Source organism: Carassius auratus, chromosome 21 (genome assembly GCF_003368295.1).
Source record: "Carassius auratus strain Wakin chromosome 21, ASM336829v1, whole genome shotgun sequence".
NCBI classification, from domain to species: domain Eukaryota; kingdom Metazoa; phylum Chordata; class Actinopteri; order Cypriniformes; family Cyprinidae; genus Carassius; species Carassius auratus.
The window spans coordinates 19374597-19393764 of NC_039263.1; the positions used below are offsets into that span (position 1 = coordinate 19374597).

The 19168-nt window shown below is 37.8% G+C and overlaps 2 protein-coding genes across 2 annotated transcripts; one reads left to right on the forward strand and one right to left on the reverse strand.

The window, feature by feature from the left end:
• Positions 1-607: 607 nt before the first annotated feature.
• Positions 608-3158, forward strand: glrx (glutaredoxin (thioltransferase)). The gene is made up of 3 exons (XM_026196561.1): positions 608-973; positions 1310-1425; positions 2808-3158. The coding sequence occupies exons 1-2, from the start codon at positions 770-772 to the stop codon at positions 1421-1423; spliced, it is 318 nt and encodes a 105-aa protein (XP_026052346.1). The 5' UTR covers positions 608-769; the 3' UTR covers positions 1424-1425; positions 2808-3158.
• Positions 2172-17331, reverse strand: rhobtb3 (Rho related BTB domain containing 3). Its single transcript, XM_026196558.1, has 12 exons — positions 16679-17331; positions 15689-15929; positions 15278-15470; positions 13026-13183; positions 11578-11686; positions 9481-9867; positions 5682-5791; positions 5400-5502; positions 5049-5222; positions 3665-3831; positions 3500-3596; positions 2172-2941 (listed from the first exon to the last, which is right to left on the reverse strand). Coding segments are annotated over exons 1-12 (1860 nt in total). The 5' UTR covers positions 16681-17331; the 3' UTR covers positions 2172-2822.
• Between the last annotated feature and the right edge of the window lie 1837 nt (positions 17332-19168).

Below are 19168 nucleotides of genomic sequence, written 5' to 3' on the forward strand. Positions count from 1 at the left end.
TCTACCTTGCTTTTTTTTCCCTGAGTCCATTTTACTTTATTTTTTACTGCTTATATTTTACTCTACATTTTCTAATCGAGAAATTAGAGCAAATGCGGTTAATGTTTGAGTGTCCTGAATGAGTCATCAAATTGTAAATCCAAAAGAATCGTTCACGACCTAAACAAGTAGGCTATGTAAGAGCAATAAATCTCCAGCAAGCAACTCAAGAAAAATACCTGCCACATTTGTCAAGGTATAAAATAGAAGAAAACAATTGCCTATATATATTCCGAGTGCCTACACTGAAAATTTGTGTATAACGATGAGTAATATTTTACATAAATCTCTTTCAGTGCCGCTCCAACTGCGAACACCTGTTCACACTGAATGAAGGAGGAGTAACGTGATCGATTTATAGACCAAACCAATGAAATACGTTTTCACGGACCACACTCGAATCCTATTGGTTTGTACCATCGTCAGTTTTTGAAGTCAAACTATCACAGAAGAGACCGATTCGTTCCGTTTAAAGATTTCGTTCGAAATCCTAAATTCATTCATAAACAGTCATGCCTCCCCCAATCCATTAAAAAAAAAAAAAAAAAACCGAGGTGTGGTTAGTTTTATTCCCTCCTTGCTTTGAAGGGTGTGAACCGACGGGAACTAAGCTTACGTGACTTAACGTTACACAGCCCGGAAAATCAAATAGTTTCGTTTTTGACTTCCCTGCGGTCGTAAACATCTGTGCTTGTCTGGAATCAAGGAGGCTAACGTAACATCAAGAGCAATGGCAGAATTCGTTAAGGCGCAAATTAAGGGTGACAAAGTAGTCGTGTTTCTGAAGCCGAGCTGTCCTTACTGCGTTCTCGCTAAGGATGTTTTGTCAAAGTATAAATTCAAAAGTGGACACTTCGAGTTGATTGATATCAGCGGACGCAGTGACATGAGCGGCATCCAAGACTATCTTCACCAGATCACAGGCGCGCGAACCGTGAGTAACATTTTGATAACACTTTTTGTTATTTTAGACCAGACCGTCAGTCATTACGTCACACTGCCACAGCTACACTAATTCTAAAGTAAATGTATTAACTTCAAACAAAACTTTCTTTTTATCTTAAAGTTCATTCTCAGTATTATATATTATTATGGTAGTAAATATCTCCATATTTTTTTAACTCGCTTATTCGCACAAATGCTGAGTCACCAATAGCTTGACGAGCAGCTTTGGCCCTGCCCATTGCATGTTAGTCATATGCTTTATTCGTTTGCCATGCAATGTATTACATTTATTTCCATCCTTGAATTCTCCATGTATTCTTTGCAGGTTCCTCGGGTCTTCATAGGCGAACAGTGCATTGGAGGAGGAAGTGATGTCGACGGTCTGGACCGTTCTGGAAAACTGGAGGGCATGTTGCAGGCAATTGGATCTCTGCAGTGAAGGTATATACACGGTCCTTCTTTATAAATTATAAAAAACAATATATACACCAATTACATCAGTGGTTTAGCCTCAGGGCACAGATTTTCCTTTAGACATCAAGTGGCCACTATCTCAAAATTGTGTATTGTACAAAGAAATGTTGACGAAGTGATAAGAAAATGCGTTTTCTTTCAGCAGCCATTCACTCCACAAAACATATTTTTGTCAGTGCAAACCATATTTGACCCACAATTTAAATACAATATTATTTTAGTATGACTGAAACTGTGTAGTGTGTAAAATATATATATATATAATGTATATATGTGTGTGTGTGTGTGTGTGTGTATATGTGTATATATATATGTATATGTGTATATATATGTATATATGTGTGTGTGTTATTATTTTAATTTTGTCAATTTTATTAACATTTGTATGTCTATGTAGACTTATTTTCAGTGTTTTAGTTATTTTAGTTCATCAAGGTGAACTACATTGGAAAAAAAAATGTTTTTTAATATTTATTTTATCATATTTTATTTTAACTTTTATTTTTAATTCAAGTACCAAAATTGTAGTTAACTATAATAACCCTGTCTGGCTCATGTTGTCTGTTACCCTACATAGTTTTCATCTTCAGTATCATTGCTTTTCCCAACATCAGTGACTGTGTTGGAACCTGTGACTCATTTTTGGATCACGACTCACCCCTTGTGAACCACAGGTTTAGATTAAAGCCCCAGCCTCTCAAAACAAACACGCATCCTTCTAAAATGTCTTTATTCAGCATGAGATGAGGGTCAAACATAACTGGACTTAGACTAAAGAAAGCCAGAATCGGCTCTACGTCCACCATACTAACTGCACATCCACATGCTGGATGCTTACTTTGTATGTTATCAGTTGAAATAAAAATCTCAGATGTACATGTTACAAAAATAGTTGCATCAAATTCAAATCAATCTCATGGGGGAAAAAAAATAATATTAGAAATGTATTCAAGTCATATTGCTGGAGTAACCACTGAATTCAGAAACAGAAATCTCACCATGACATAACATGGCTGACCATGAGAGTAACATATCAGTCTCTGGAAAGAGTATGAGATGATCCCTACCCTGTTTAATACTTTGGGATTAATCCATCGCAGAGGAAGTTTATTGCACCAATCAGGCATAATCGCTCCTATAGAATTATCCACATAGAAGAGCATCGGCGCATAGTGAGAATTCACAGCTGTCTGCTTAATAACACAGGTTCAGAGGTCAAAGTTTGTGTGAATAGAGTACATCAGCATCCACCGTCAACCCAGGAGTCAAACACAGGTCTCTTTCATCCTGTATATAAATGAATCTCTAATTTGCATCTTCTGTTTTACACCCTGCCTTCCGGTCCGCAGGGCGTCAAGAAGGGGTCACATGATGGTGCAGCGAGACTTGCGGATCTGCCGTCTGCGTTGCTGGTACTCGCTGAGCTCCTGTAGGTAACCTCTGGAGGGCCAGCGCAGTCGCTCCACCTGCTCGCGCTCCTCATCTGTCACAAAAAAAGCATTACAGGAAAATATTTCTACGACATTCCCTCCTGATGAACGCCAGTGCATTTCAACACAGCATAATATCCGTCCACCAGATTCTTTTTACCTTGTTCTTCAATTGAAATAATGTAATTGTCTCCATTTGTTTCACATTGAGTCTATAAGAAAAATCTGAAGTCTTACAAAAACCTGAAAATAAAATATTTTCCTGTCAAAGTTTGCTCGTTCTATTCATTGAGTCACAGATATACCATTCATGAGGGGACACTTTTATTTATTCGCCAAGTGCGTGTGGAAATGCAGGACATATTAGGTCATATTAATTAGGTCTGACGATGATTCATTTGTTTCAAAAGTGACCTTACAGTTGCTCTCAGTGTTTCCTAATGAGGCTTTGACAGAAGCGGGTAGTGATTTGCATGGGCTTGTGTGCAGCAGCAGCTGTTAGAAGTGCTCTCAGGGTGTTGGGATCTGGCCTTAGAGATGATTGTGTGTGTGTGTGTATGTGTTCTAATGCGCTTGAACATCCCTTCCAGGTGGTCAAGCAGACGGCTCACCTGATAGCTCCAGGAAGTCAGGCTTGTGACTGAAGATCAGGTAGTTATTGGCAATGAAATGGAGGAGCCAGACATAGAGCTGGTCAGCGTTGTGACACTAATGAGAGAGAGAAGATGAGATCAGGTATATCACAGATGTATTGATATAGAGATGTATAGACTCACCTTCGCTTTCTTCAGTAAGCGAATCACACTGATCCCAGTAGATGCTAGTTCTCGACTGGGCATATTTTGAAGATACGCGCAGACACACACTTCACACAGGTGCTGCAGCCGTTTCACCTGGTACATCTCGGCGCAGACGAGCACAGCCATGGCCTGCAGCACACTGGCTGAACACACAGACACACAGCACTGTCAATCACCTCTTGTTTCCCCCTCCATCAACCTCAGTTCATATCCACCCCCTGTCAATCAAACTCAGTCTCTATTTGCATCTATTCTCTCAACAGTGTTGTTTAATGTCCTTGATATGAATGGGGAAGCATCCGTCACACTGATTGACAGAACGAGTCAAACAATCTGACATACTAAACCTTCCTTCATTGTTTAATGATACATACAACCTGAATCATTACATGTCACTCATTTGAAACATATGGATTATGATGCACAATACAGTGAATGTAAAAAGCCATTGTTAGGCACAACATACAGAAGAACCCAATTTATTCTCACTTAATATTGTAAATGCTTATATTATTACCTAATCAGATAACAAAAAAAAAAAGATCTTACACTACCATTTAAAAGTTTGGAGTCAATAAGATCTCATATTTTATTTATTTAATGGAAAAATATATATACTGATACTGAAAGTAAATAATTTATGTTACAAGATATTTCTTTTTCAAATAAATGCTGTTCTTTTAAACTGTCTTTCTATTGTTTTCTATTTTTGTGTTCCACAAAACATTAAAGCAGCACAACTGTTGATACTAACAAGAAATGTGTCTTGAGCAGTAAATATGAATTTTCGAATGATTTCCGAATGATTACTTTTTCTTGCAAAAAAAATATTTAATGAAACAAAATAATTTGTTCATCCTTAAATGTTGTTAGTACTGTGAACATTTAGTATTAAGAAATTACATTTGCTCATTCTATTGCATAATTTGATACTCGGACTGAGTAATTCTCTCAAATTTTAGTTAAGTCCTCTGAATCATATTGTGTATTTAAGCACACCTGAAAAACTTTATTGACCAATCAGCATCCTGGACCAGAATCTGGGCCAAACGAATGAAAGATTGACTCGTCCTCGAGTCAAGAACCGGTTGCATCAGTTTTCGGATCACCTGTAGTGATGAGAAGTTCGGTTCTTTCCTGCGAACTGGTTCTTTCGGACCGTTCGATTCAATGAACCGGTTGAAGAAAATGGATCACCGGTTCTTGCGCTCGACGTAATGATGTCATTGGTAAAAGCGCATTTTTGTGGCTAAATATCATATTATTGGGGTCACTTAAACTGGCAGACATGAAAACAACCCATCGCAACAGGGTTAAAGTAGCCAAATTCTGCAAAAATCCTTGATAACCACACTCTCACCTGGACAGCAGGTGTCAGTGTAGAGGTACTCCAGGAAAGCCAGAAAGGTATCAGACGAGACTCCATGTATTGGCACCACACGACTTCGTGCTTCTGCATATTTCCCACTGAACATGGCAGCCATAACATCACAGCGGGCCACAAGCACGGCTCTGTGTGCTGGCAGCACACTTCCTGCAAGCAGATGCACAGCTGACCTCTTAAAACACACTTACACCCATGGAGTCAAGCATTACAGAGGAGCTCTGACTCAAACATAAGCCCCTCCCTTGTACTTTCCACCTTTGAGCACTCTGAATCAATGCACCATTGTCTGTATACATGCACATGAGGGTTAGCATTGACTCTTGCCTTGCACCATGAAGATGACATCAGAGTATAGAGGGGAATTGAAGAGGCTTCCCAGTGTCAAAGGACCTTGTTGAGAGCGGGGGTTGGGTGTGTCCCTGGGGGCCTGCAACCACAATGAATCGACACTGCAGTACACAATTTGAGGCGTTGAATACTGTTTGCACTGTGAGCATTTAGAATTGAGAAATCGGGTCAGCCATGCAAATCATTCGAAAAATAAAACCTTTGCACAGTCCAGTTCTGTAGTATTATTAGAGCGTCTCCTGTCTGTCAGACAGATACCTTTTCTCTTCCAACGAATGAGCGTATCCTGTCAATCAGCTGGGCTACGGCCAAAGGGTTCTTCAGTTTTTCAGCAATAGCTTCCTCCAGGTATTCCCATTCCCAGGCCCCTGTGAAAAAACACACATCACCAGCATGCACTGATCCATGAAAACATCCTGCTCACACATGCAATAACTGGCTGTCCGGCTGACCGTGGAGTAGATCTCGACCTTTTACACTGGCTGCTCAGATCTTGCAGTTTAACCAACAGTTCAACCTCCCAGTGGAGGTACACTCTTTTTTCAACCTTTCAGTGTATAGTTCTTAAAGTGATAGTTCGCCCAAAAATTCTAATTGTGTCATTAATTACGCTCTACCCTCATGTCCTTCAAAACCTTTGTTAATCTTCGGAACACAAATTAAGATATTTTTGTTGAAATCCGTGAGCTTTCTGACCCTGCATAGAGCAATGCAACAGGTAAAATAGTCCATGAGACATCAGTAATTCAACCGTAATGAAAAACCCAAAAGTAAACAAATGTATTCAACAATTTCTTCTCTTGTGTGTCAGTCTTCGTTGTGATTTTTACGAGAGTACCACAACACAAGGAGCTGGCGTTCTGACGTAGAACCTGGATTGGCTGCGCCTTGTTTACAAGCAGAGGAATGCACAATGCACATGGAGACTGACACTGAAGAGAAGAAATAGTTGAATTAAATTAATTATTTTTGTTTTCATTGTGCACTAAAAAAGTATCCCTGTAGCTTCAGAAAATTAAGGTTGAACCACTGATGTCACATGAACTATTTTAATGATGTCCTAACTACCTTTCTGGGCCTTGAATGTGTCAGTTTTATTGCTGTCTATGCAGGGTCATAAAGCTCTCAGATTTCATCAAAAATATCTTAATTTGGGTTCTGAAAATGAAGGACATGAGGGTGAGTAATTAATTGGGTGAACTATTCCTTTAAAAGAACCATGTGAAGAACATCTTGAAAAATCTGAGGAAAAGATTCCATGAATAAAGGTTCTTCATGGAACCATCAAAGCCAATAAAGAACCCAGTGTACAGGGCTGGTGGATTCAGTTACTCCACCAGCTTATTTTAAGAAAATAACTTTAAAAACAAGGTTATGTGAGCCTTTTCTCAGCTTTCTCTTCTCCATTAACTATACCAGGATACAAAAAGCCACAAAGAAGGTGGTGGAACAGCCGTTTTCCACAAGAATCAAGCTTTCTTGGTGACAGCTAAGAAAATAAAACCAATATTTAACTGGTGTTATTTCATAGTAAAGACATAGTTTCCACTGTTCTGTCACATAAAAATGCTCATCCGTCACAGCTGAGCTGATTTAATATTAACTCAGCCTCATTCGTAAATCTGTCTAGACACTAGCCGAGCGGGATCTGATCTGAAAGAAACCACGCACAATGAGTTTCCACGCATCATTTCCGTTAATGTAACGACCGCCCTTGGTTCACGGGAGGAAATTGGCCTCTGGAAAAATCAAACCATGTATCAGCAGCAGGGTGAGATGATCTCATCAGTATGAGGCTCACCTTCTCACCTTGTGAGCATGGCCTCACTCTGATAAATGAGTCTATAATATCCTTTCCTGTTTCCTGGACTGTTAAAGCCTCTTCTGAACACCTGATTGAGATGCATGTCCATCCTTCCAGCCTCCATTTTGCATCAGAGCTCCCAAAGAATGGGAAACGGGAGGTAATATTCCCAGCTTATGAGGAATGTTGTCGTGACGGGCTAATACAAGCACAGAATCAAAACGGTGTACCTGAATGTCATGAAAAGCATGTCCAGGACACACTTCACCCCAAAATCAAAATAAATGCATTGTTTGCATAAAGGAAATGCGCTGACTTTATTGTCATGACATTTCACAGTGACTTCCCCTTTTTAAAAAGAGTTAAATTTGCAATTAAAAGTACTTGTTAGGCATTTTACATGGGCTATCAAGTTGAGATCACATGACCAGCGGAATGCTACTTGCTTTACGTGGTAACCCCATTATAATAAGGTACATCAGCTCAGAATAAATTAAACATGGCTGATCTCAATAGCGCATTTCAACAACGACATCAATAACAGAAAAAGTTGCACGATGCTGCTTTCAAACCACAAGATGTCAGTATAATTGTATGCAATAATTGTATTGTGTGTTTGTGCGTCTATATATATATATATATATATATATATATATATATATATATATATATATATATATATATATTCTTTCCAAGAAGAGATGTTTGCCATATAGCTTGCATTATAAACAAAAAGTTACTGAGCACAATAATTACTGTAATTTTATTTTTTATTTTATTTTATTTTTTTAGATTTCTTTTTCTTTTTTTCTTTTTTTAGATTCGGTACTGTAAATTACTATAATACAATTAATTTTAAATCAGCATAAAATAAAGCCAGTTACAAATACTATAATAAAATATAAAAAAAAATGTATCCTTAATTGCCATAAAAATAATGACACAATGCAAGTAAGAAAGAAAATAGATAGATTTTTAAATGAAGATACATTTTGTGGTAAAGTATTACATGAAACATTACTGAGAGGTTTTGTGAAATTCAGCACTTACCATAATCATAAATTAATTTTTTTTTTATAGAGGCACATATATTGTATATCATATCTTCTGTTTTCCCTCTCTTATGTTTCCTCATATGCATATATGGTCACACACACACACACACACACAGATCTCTCTGTCCTCCCATGCATGGTAATCAGCCCCACAGCTCCAGGGTCTCATAGAGTGGACTGCCATCATACATGCACATGTAGAAAACCATAAATCAGCCAGGGCTTAGACACAAACAGAAAGCCTCCAAACTAAAGCCATTTTAATTATGAAACTGTCCTATAAAAATCCTTCTTGTAGAGATAAGACAGTGAATGGGAGAGAAACATTTAAACCGTAATTCAATTGAGACGCCTAGACCAGCAGAACTGAGGAAGCATTTTCAAACAGTTTCCTTCAATCATGCTAATCTCGCGTCATATTTACGTTTGTGACAGGATTCTTCATGGAAAAAGAAATGCTGCCAATAAATAAACACCAGCAATAAAAGAAGCTCTACCTAGAGGAAATTTGCTCTTTCATAGCTCAGGAGACTTGGATTTTCAGTTAAATAAACAAGATAAAATAAAACAAATAAAATGTGTTACTAGCATTTTCGAATATTTTTATATTAAATAAATATTTCAATGTATGTAAAATATTAAAATGTGTTATATGATTAATAGATCCTTTTTTTCATAGCTTAAGAGAATTAGGTTCTTAGTAATTCAAATAAAATACAAATAAATATTTTACATTTATTTCAAATATAAATGTTTTATATGATTGGCAGTGTTTTTCCTATAGCTCAGGAGAATTAGGTTATCAGTAAAGAAAATAAATGTATTTAAAATATGAAAATATATTATATAACTATTCACAGCTAGAGAATCATGTTCTCAGTAATTATATATATATATATATATAAAAAATAAAATACATAAAAAGTAAACAAAATATATTTAAAAAAATATTACAAATGTTTTATATGATTATTCGTATGTTTTTGTTTTTTTAAAGAAATTTCCTTTGCATAAGGTCTCCATTTGCTCTGTTTAATCAATTTTTTGTTCTTAAAGAGTTGCTAATTTTCTCATCTGTGATTTTTCTTTCTTATGAAAAAAAAGCCATAAACATCAATATATTTTGCCCTTTATCCAACAGCAGTTGCCTTAAACAACATCAGCCGTAATATTGCAAAGAGCGCACGTTCTTTCTCACCTCTGTAAAGAAACATTAACGTCTCCCACAGGCATAAACAGAGCAGCGGGTCCTTCACAACCAGCCGTGAAAGGTGTCCTGGAGGGTGTCCGTCTGCTCTGGGTAGATCATCTATGCCTCCATCCCAGGTGGACAAAAGCGAGTTGGGGCCGTCTCTGTCCCTGCAGGTGCAGCGTGAAACAGGCCTTTCCCAGGCCTGCCGTCCCACCAGCAGCTGTCTGAAGTACGGACTGACGGCACACAGAATGGACGCGTGCGCCCAGCCCAGCTCCTTCCCAGAGTCCCCAGCGTAGAACGCCACGTCTGCGAATTGAACGCCGCGTTCGAGGAGCCACTGCAAGTCCTGAGAGAAGGAAGATTCCTCCACTCTCACCGAGGGAAGACGCGCTGTAAGACATGGATGGGATGTTATAGGACAGCTTTACAGCTCAGATGTTGATCTTTATAGCTCAGGATACTAAATGTGGGTCTGAGTTATGTTTCAATCAAGTATCAACAAAGCTGAGATGTTGCCTAAAATACCTTTAAAAAATTAGACACTTGTTGACGTGGAGTAAGAATACAGAGCTATTAAATGAATATTGTGAAAAGTGTGTTCAAATTGAAATTTGACTTTGTGATAACCTGTAATAATGTAAATTATTATTGCAACTTAAAATAACTTTTCTATTTTAATATATTTTACAATTTAATTTATTCCTGATGGCAAAACTGAATTTTCAGAAGCATTACTCCAGTCTTAGTGTCACATCATCCTTCAGAAATCATTCTAATATGCTGATTTGAAACATTTATATGGACATTTAATACATTACTGTGGAAATGGTCATACATTGTTTTTAGGATTCTTTGATTAACTAAAGTTCAAAAGTAGAGCATGTTAAAAAAATGTTTTTATTGACATATTTGATCAACTTAATGCATCCTCATTGAATACAGTTATACATTTCTTGTTTTAATTTCTAATTTCTTGAATGCCATATAATTTCCAGTGCCTCTTTTCTTTCAAACATTTATGCATTTCTAGTTAAAAATTAAAGTGATACTTTCCTACATTCAAATTAGAAAACTCTCAAATCCCGAATCATAGTATGCTGAAACAATTATGCTAAATCTCGGTTTCCAATGTATTTTCAAAGTATGCATCCTTGCATGTGTTCAATATTGCTGACAGCTTCTCTATTTAATTTCGATGCTGTCTAGCAGAAACAACCGTGATATTAAAAAGATATAATCTGTGATTAGTGTTTCCTGTAGGGAATGTTAAAGAACACAAAAGGATGTGAAGGAGAGGAAGATAAAAGAAATGGGTAAAAGAAAGGGTGAAACAGGGTGAGCTAAGCAGAGGAGGATGGTGGGTAAGGACTTTTTTTAGTGTGAAGGGAACAAGGTGGAGAAAGAGAATGATGAGACAAGCAAAGCAGATGAGACGGGATGAGTAAGGGCTCCGGTAATAAGACTGGAGCAACGAGAAAAATGACGTGGAAGCAAATTCCAAACAACGAGGATTACAGGAAGGCCACAATAACGTACAAAAAAGAAATAGAACAAGCACAACAAACAGATGTTGTTTGTTCATTATGTCTGTATTATAGGTACATTTCCTCATATATTACTGTTGTACTTTATGAACTCCATAACCATTCATTTGAGGCCACACCAACGGTTTCCCAGCATTCAATACCCTACATATTTTACGGGCTGTGCTCTATAAAAAGAGCCTAAGTAGTGCTGGAGCCACACCAACACACTACAGAAAGCTTTGGCTTCTTGTTCTAAGTGTCAGTGCTAGCAGTGCTCATCTTGTACAGAATACTTCTAGCCTTTAGCAGACAATCCTAAATGGCAGATGAGTTCTTTGACTCGGTTACTGATGAATATTGCCATTTTGTGCACATTTTGCAGCCCGAACGCTTTGCAGAGATTAAGATAAGATGCCTGGCAAATTGCAAGTAGTTATTAGTGAGATTAGCCAAAATTAGAGCGGTTTTAAAGGGGAGTGGAAACGTCGAAAGCTGCATGATGATCTTTTTGAGATGTCTACTACACCAGACACATCACTCACGTAATAATGAGGAAAGCTCATCAGCCACTAACCTGGCTGGTCCAAATGAGGAGGACGGGGTTCGTTAAATCTTTGCCCCCGTCGTTTGTCTGGCCGTTCTTTGGCTTTCTGCTTCAGACACTGAATCATGAAGTATTCCAGCTGTGTGAAGATTCAAAGGCAAGCATGTATATTACATCCAAGTACACCACAAATCACACCAACACCAAATATCGAGGAATATTTGCAGCTAGTTAGAAATGTAAAAAAGAAATTGTGTCTTTAGGGTTACAAAAGCTTGTCACTATACCCTTAAAGGGTTAACTTTTTGAACAAAATTTCATACCTTTACAATAAAAATCACAGTTACAGCTATGCACACTTGAAAATTAAATCTATGGGGCAAGATCGGCTGATTAATAAAAGTATTTTGCCTAGTGTGTGTTTCAAAACCACAAACAGCCTTGTCAATGGATAGTGTACATTTTTGTATTTTTTTTAATTGAATAAACAGCTTCTACAAAAAAAAAAAAAAAAATACTGTCCCCATATTGCATGTGATATTTACTGTCAAGAGAGCTTAAATGCTCTTAAAGGGGTCATATGATGCTTTTTTAAAGATCATTATTTGGTGTAAAAGAATATGTTGACAAGCTTTAATGTTAAAAAAACACATTATTTATTTTTGTAGGCCCTCTATGCCCCGCCTCTCTCAAATGCGTCGTTTTCTACAAAGTCCCTCCTTCCGACAAGCGTAGTCTGCTCTGATTGGCCAATTGACCCAGTGCATTGTGATTGGCCGAACACTGCAAGCACTCGTCAGAAATGTAACGCCCCTTTCCATAATCGTTATATTCATCTTTAAAAATAAATGTAAAGACTCTCTCTCTTTCTCTCACACACGCGTGATTTCGCCTAGATACACACAGCATCTCCCTGACATGGCTGCTTCAACACTAACTGTGGTTGCTGAAACCACTCCTTCTTTCTTTGCGTGAACATTTGTGCGGCATTATGCAAATATTTCCATGTAGTGACATAGACATGTGGGGGCATGTTTGAATGAGCCATTTTAAGGGGGCTTGGCAGAGTCTTAACGTTAATAAAGAATATCTCTTTTGATTTGAGGCTTTAGTCTTTGCAACTTTACAGATCTTCTTCATGCACCAAGAGCTTGTAACACTCCAAAGAGAAAGGAAAATTTGAAATCGCATCATATGACTCCTTTAAATTCCAATTAGCCATTTAGCAGATGCTTTAATACAACATGACTTACAGTACAGTTATTACACTCTCCCTGGAGCAACCGGGGCCCAAGGTCTCAGTGGTGATGGATGGGTTTTATATTTCACCCGAGGCATGGAGTTTATAAATTACCTCTTACTGGGTTTGAACCTCCAACCCTATGGTTACCAGCCTGGAACCGCTAAACCACAAGTACAGTTCTTCTGCATACTTATGAGACTTCTTAACAAAGATTAAGAGAAAAAAAGATACTTACCACACTGCCAAAGTAACGACCCACAAAAAAGTTGTTTAGAGAGGGCAACTCCAGGTAAGTGGCCCCCAGGTCCCTGGACAGCTGGAGCCCCTCACTGTGGGGCACACAGCTGCTCCAGTCGGACGCACACAGAGGACATGTGCACGGCGGGCCGTCATCTGTGGAGGGTGACAGAAGGAAACAATAAAAATGTGGTTTGCATTTTTCATAGTGATGCCATAGAAGATCCACTAATCCATCAAGTGATCAGTTCTTAAAAGAACCATGATTTTCTTAGTGTAAAAGACATTTACTAATCTCAATGACTTTTTTTTCCACTATAAGGAACCTTTTGTGCATTGGAAAGGTTCCATGGAACCACACATGCCAATTTGTAAGTGTATATGCATATGCAAACGTATTACTGATGCACATACAAATGACATTTGTAGAACAAGGGGTCAAATAAAGCATGACTCAAACTGACAGAGAGTGCATAACATTCAGAGAGATGTCAACAGGCAGACATATGGAGCAACAAAATCTGAGCCTTTATTATGTAACACTGCATTCCAGCTCAAGTTTATACCAGCGTAAATTTAAACATCAGTACGTGTGTGTCCGGACGTGCGGAGAGAGAGTGGCAGTGACAGAATGAGAGAGCAGGGATAGCTGGATAAAAACAATGTGTATGTGTGTGTGTTAGGAGGCGCTGGCCCGGCCAGTAGGGCGAATGCCTCAGGGAACAGAAGAGCACGTAAAATGATAGCAAGAAAAGACAGCTAAATGGAGAGAGAGATAGATGGAGTGAGAGTGGAAGAAAGAGACGTGAAGAGGGCACAGGCAGGAAAAGGAATGAATCACTGTAGCCAACAAAAGAAAATGCCTGGAGAAATGGAAAAAGGTGTACCTTGGGTCCCTCCAAGCAAAGCAACAGGAAATACAGCACAGTTCTCATGACACAAACTCATTAGCATGAAGATTATGTTAAACCAGATGCTAACACGCGAGCAGCATATAGCACTGCAAGGTACTTTTGAATCATCTTGAGAAAAGATTCAAACATTTACATGCATAATGTTGGTAGAATTATTACAGGATTATTTGACCTCTTTCAATCACAACTGTCAGATTTATACTGTAAAGGAAACTGCAGAAAGTCATGCAGGTTTGGAATGACACGAGGTTGAGTAAATGATGACAGAATATTATATTTGAGTAGACTATTACATTAAACTGTCTGAATAACTCATTCTACACTGTTTGTGACTCAATGCAGGGATGTACAGTTTACAGCAGGGATTCCCAGATTTTTGTCAGCTGACTCCCTTTGACATCAAATTTTGACTTGAGATACCACCTAAGAATTTTCAGTAATTTAAAAACACGTTCACATGTTTGCCATTCTCTAGTAACCACATACAAACAAACAAAATATAAAAAAAAAATATTGAAGTAGTATATATTGAAGAAATATATATATAAATTACTTCTTAAAATTTTACATTTTTATAATTGATTAATTAGTAGTTTTTCTTTAAACCCGCCCAAGAGCCTTCCGCAAGTCTTAGACAAACCCATCGTGTTCGTTTCTCATCCATTATCCTTCAGGGATAAATGATGTAGCTGGATGGAGTCACATCTTGATGAATTATACATCTCAAAGGTCACACTGTGAACACAGAGCTGCCGCTTTTATAGCGAATGGAGCCAAATCTGTGGTCTAAGTGCTCTGAGTCTATAAATGAGCATATTCAACAAACGCTTACGGCGCAGCCGCATGCAGCACATCAAAAGAACTCCGAATCTCGGCTCGATCAGACGACTTCTTTTTCCTTGAAGTCAGAAGCTCATATGCTGTGTTGCTTTTTGAAGTTTAACTAGTTCAACACCACTGTACCATATGTTTCATTTATTTCAATTATGTGAATGTTGCTCTTTGTCATTTCAGGAAAGTTTAAAAGTCAATTTGACTGTCTAATGCTTTGATTGGCATGAGGAATTTACGATTAAATTATGCATAATCCTAATTATCATTAGTACTTGACATTATTTGCTCTGCTTACAGTACTTAAGCACACATAAGCAAAATCATCAGGCAATTTTTATAACCAGAGTTTAGTTGAATTGTTTCCATTAAGCCCATTATCTCCCAAGTCTGCACTACGAAAGGCTGATAGTCATTTATTTTTCTTTAAACCTTCGCAATGGAGAAAAATACCACCAATGTACTCTAAACAAATGCAAAACAGAAACAGCCAATCACATCTCACCATTTAGCCTCGCCCCCACGGCTACCAGAATCACAGGAACACCCCAGTGTCGAAGAAGAGGGCGAAGTCTTGGGGAGTAGACGTTTCGGACCTTCTGAAAGGCCAGTTTGTCGTTGACCGAGTACTTAATGACCACGATGTCGGCCTGATCCAGAATGCTCCGGACACTCGCCCAGTCGCTGTCTAAAAGGTCCTGCGATTAAAACGAAAGTTTTAACCTGTGATGTTTATAAGGGCATATCTCAGTAGCTCAGAACCTGTTCCACCAATCAGTTTATGGATATCACTCCAATAGATAAATTCCTCTTAGTCCTCCAATCAGGTGGAAACAACTCCCTTCCCAGAGTTTGCAGAAACCCTAATCCTGCTTTAGAATCCAATCATCCCTCTCTCATTCATTCTGTTACTCACCCAACTGGGACAATCCCGCACCATCACTCTGACATCCCCGAACACTCTAGACTGGTACTCCATAAATGCAGGGTTCAAGGGATGCCTTGATGGTGTCACCGAGTTTGGATCTAATTCCCGAGCTCCATGACCCAGGTAACTCCACAACAAGCCACCTTGGACCTGTCCCGGGCCGGTCGTCTCGTCCCCAGGCCCGACGCCCACAGGACACTCGCTTCCCAGGGCCACTATGTGGACAGACCTGTTGAACATAGAAAGCCTCTAGCGGTTTACAATTACAATCCAACCGGTTGTCTTTAATCACAGCTCACAGCATTTACACACAGTCTTCAACTCTCTCTGCACTGAAAAATGTTTGTAATTCTTATGGAAGAAAATTTCAAAAAATGCACCAGTTAAAAACCTGTTAATTGCTTAACTGTAAGTTTCTCTTCCATATACAGTGAAGTACTGTAGCTGTCAACACTGCATCATTTGTAATTTTACAGTAAAATACTAAAATATATATATATATATATATATATATATATATATATATATATATATATATATATATATATATATATAATTATTTAAAAAAGCAAATGAAACAAATTCTAATTTTATTTTCAAATGTAGGATATAGTAAGACAATGTGAATACACGTGTGACTACGTTATCATAATACTGATCTATAATATACATACATACATATATATATATATATATATATATATATATATATATATATATATATATATATATATATATATATATATATATATGTGTGTATATATATATATATATATATATATATATATATATATATATATATATATATATATATATATATAATTATTATTGTTACTAATATTGCACATGCAGCCTATGCATGCGTGCAAATGTCATTGTGTCAATGACCAGTTAGTGCACTGATCTGTATGTGCTACTGTCAATTTTGCGCTATAGGGGCTTCGGTCATGGCAAAGGAAGAATCATATGCATACTTACATGATCACAACAACCGTCCGCTGGATCAAGGCTCGGGGAGCACGTACTTCAGCGGGTGGCTTTCACATCAGTCTCCGGCTGTTTTCCGCAATGAAGGTCGGACACGGTACAATCCTTCAGCAGAATGAAAAAGCGAACGGTTCATTCCTTAAACACGCGCTGGCGAAGTGAAAGAGCGTCAGGTGCGCAATGTACCGACTGTAAACACACACATCCAAGCAGAAACGATCCAATGGATCCTGCGCTAGAGCAAACAAGTTCATACTCCACCGAAAACAGGGATCCGGCGCTTCCCGGGACGCATGATCTGAGCCCAGAAACCAGACGTCACTTAAGCATAACGTCAAAGCTCATGGGTCAACGAGATAAGAATACAGAGGAAAACAAAACAGAGCAGCGCGAGTGGGTTTGCCTCCTGACTCAGCAAACGATCGGAAGGACGTGGACACTTGCTGTCCACACCGCACACATGGACTGCGCACACAGGCTGCTCGTGCTACTGCTGTGCCTCTGCTGTCTTGTCTTTTCAAACCAATGGCACTTTCAGTCATTAATAGCTACGTGATTCGAGAGAGTCTATTGACTGTCATAAATAAAAATGCAGTCTCACTGCAGGCTCAATCAACAGCAAAATCAACTACACAGACAGATTTTTTTAAGAATATGGTGCTCGTTTAATGCAAAACACATCCGCTTTGGGCCATGAGAGCTTCCTTTGGTACCCTAGCCAAAGTCAAAAGAGCCCACCACTGTGCCAGAGCTGAGATGTGACAGGGGTCCCTATAGGGGCACCCAGAGGCCCTTGGGTGTGAGATAACAATATTTATGCTTTGCTTTCACAAGCACCTGTAATTAGACATGTGGCATGCTGACACCACTGCATGACACACGTGGGACACACAACTATTACCTCTATATTATGGGCTTTAAAGGCACTGATTCTCTAATAGAAGGTGGTAATAGCATTTACTGTATGATATAAACAAACAAACATTGATTGGATTTTTTATTTGTTCATTATTTAAGCGGGAGGTTGCTGTTTTCTTTCAGTCTGTCTGCCAAGCTAATACAGTATAATTTAATATAATATTATATATAGATTATATATAGGATTTCCTATATATAGGTCTCACCAAGGCTGCATTTATTTAATAAAAAATGCAGTAAAAAAATTTAACTTTATAAAATATTATTATAATAATTTTCTTTATGTTTTTCTATTTTCATATATTTAATTTTAATTTATTTATTATTCCTGTGATGTTAAAATGGAATTTTCAGCAGCCATTACTTCAGTGTAACATGATCCTTCAGAAATCATTCTGATATGCTGATTTGGTGGAAATATTTTATTATCAGTGTGAAATGATGTAGGTATATCTGAATAGTGGAAAAAATGCATTTGGTTTGTTTGCAGCATGGATTTTCTTTTTAATCTTTTAAAACATCTTTCGTTTACTGAGGCCCCCTATAGTGAGCCACTGGTGTGGTACAAAGGTGTAATCAATTTAGAGTCAATCTGCTTGAGGCAATGTATTGACGCTGAAAATGCTGTTTGAAAATAGCATTTGACCCAATAACCTATCTGCAAGAAAATAAAAGCTGTTTTATTGTTTGTCCTCTTCCTCTCAGGTAATTAGAAATTATTCTTTGCATTCAAACCAATTCTATCCTAACATGCCATTCGGAAACAAACGATTATTTCAGTATATCTGACACTTCTATTTTTAGCCAAGTGTTGTGTATATTTTAATTTGCCTTGTTTGCCACAATATGACATCAAAAAGCCTCAGCACCCTTCAGATGCTCCTCTGAGATCACCAGAATAGCATCATCTCTCCTGAGCCGTAGCGAATCAAAGCTTGCATTCCATCTTTTTTCCATCAGTCATGCTGTCCTGATACTGAAAGGATTATTTTAAATCTACTATAACAAGCTTTTTATCCATATAACAGGTCTAATATAATCCCGCACCCATCATCTAACGCAAAGACAAGCTTTAATCATTATACTCAGGAAGACTAGTGAATTCTGGGATATGAGTATAGAAGTGTTGTTATTTTGTAATACTAGCCCAGTGGGATATACTTCAAATATAGTAGGCATATTCCCAGCTCATTATGCTGCCCTGCATAATGTTTGTTGAATGGAATCCAATACTTTTGGGGGGTTGATTCCAAAAACAGTGGCTGTTTTGCTCTGCCCCATCATACTTTCTCACAAAATATGATGTGTATTTGTTAGCAATTTTATTTTTCACAACTATATGTAAGGAGATGTCTTGTTTGAGATGTCCCCTATTATACTCACCAGAAAAACTGCAGCCATTACAACTACTTTTCTCAGGTGATTTTATTTTTATATATGAATGAATGATTCTGAAGACATTATTTTATGCCTAATCTTATATTTTAAGGTTAGAATTATATGGACGCTTGTTTCTGCAACAGGATTAAAAAATAAAACTAAACTTTTTCTTGTAATTCTGAG

Bases quoted from the DNA above. Each gene is read 5' to 3' on its own strand.
- glrx (XM_026196561.1), top strand. From the start codon at position 770: ATGGCAGAATTCGTTAAGGCGCAAATTAAGGGTGACAAAGTAGTCGTG. The intron at 974-1,309 runs GTGAGTAACATT...TATTCTTTGCAG, and splicing joins AGATCACAGGCGCGCGAACC to GTTCCTCGGGTCTTCATAGG.
- rhobtb3 (XM_026196558.1), bottom strand. The intron at 13,184-15,277 runs GTGAGATGTGAT...CACCCTCCACAG, and splicing joins CGTGGGGGCGAGGCTAAATG to ATGACGGCCCGCCGTGCACA. The intron at 2,942-3,499 runs GTGAGCCGTCTG...TTTTTGTGACAG, and splicing joins TGACTTCCTGGAGCTATCAG to ATGAGGAGCGCGAGCAGGTG.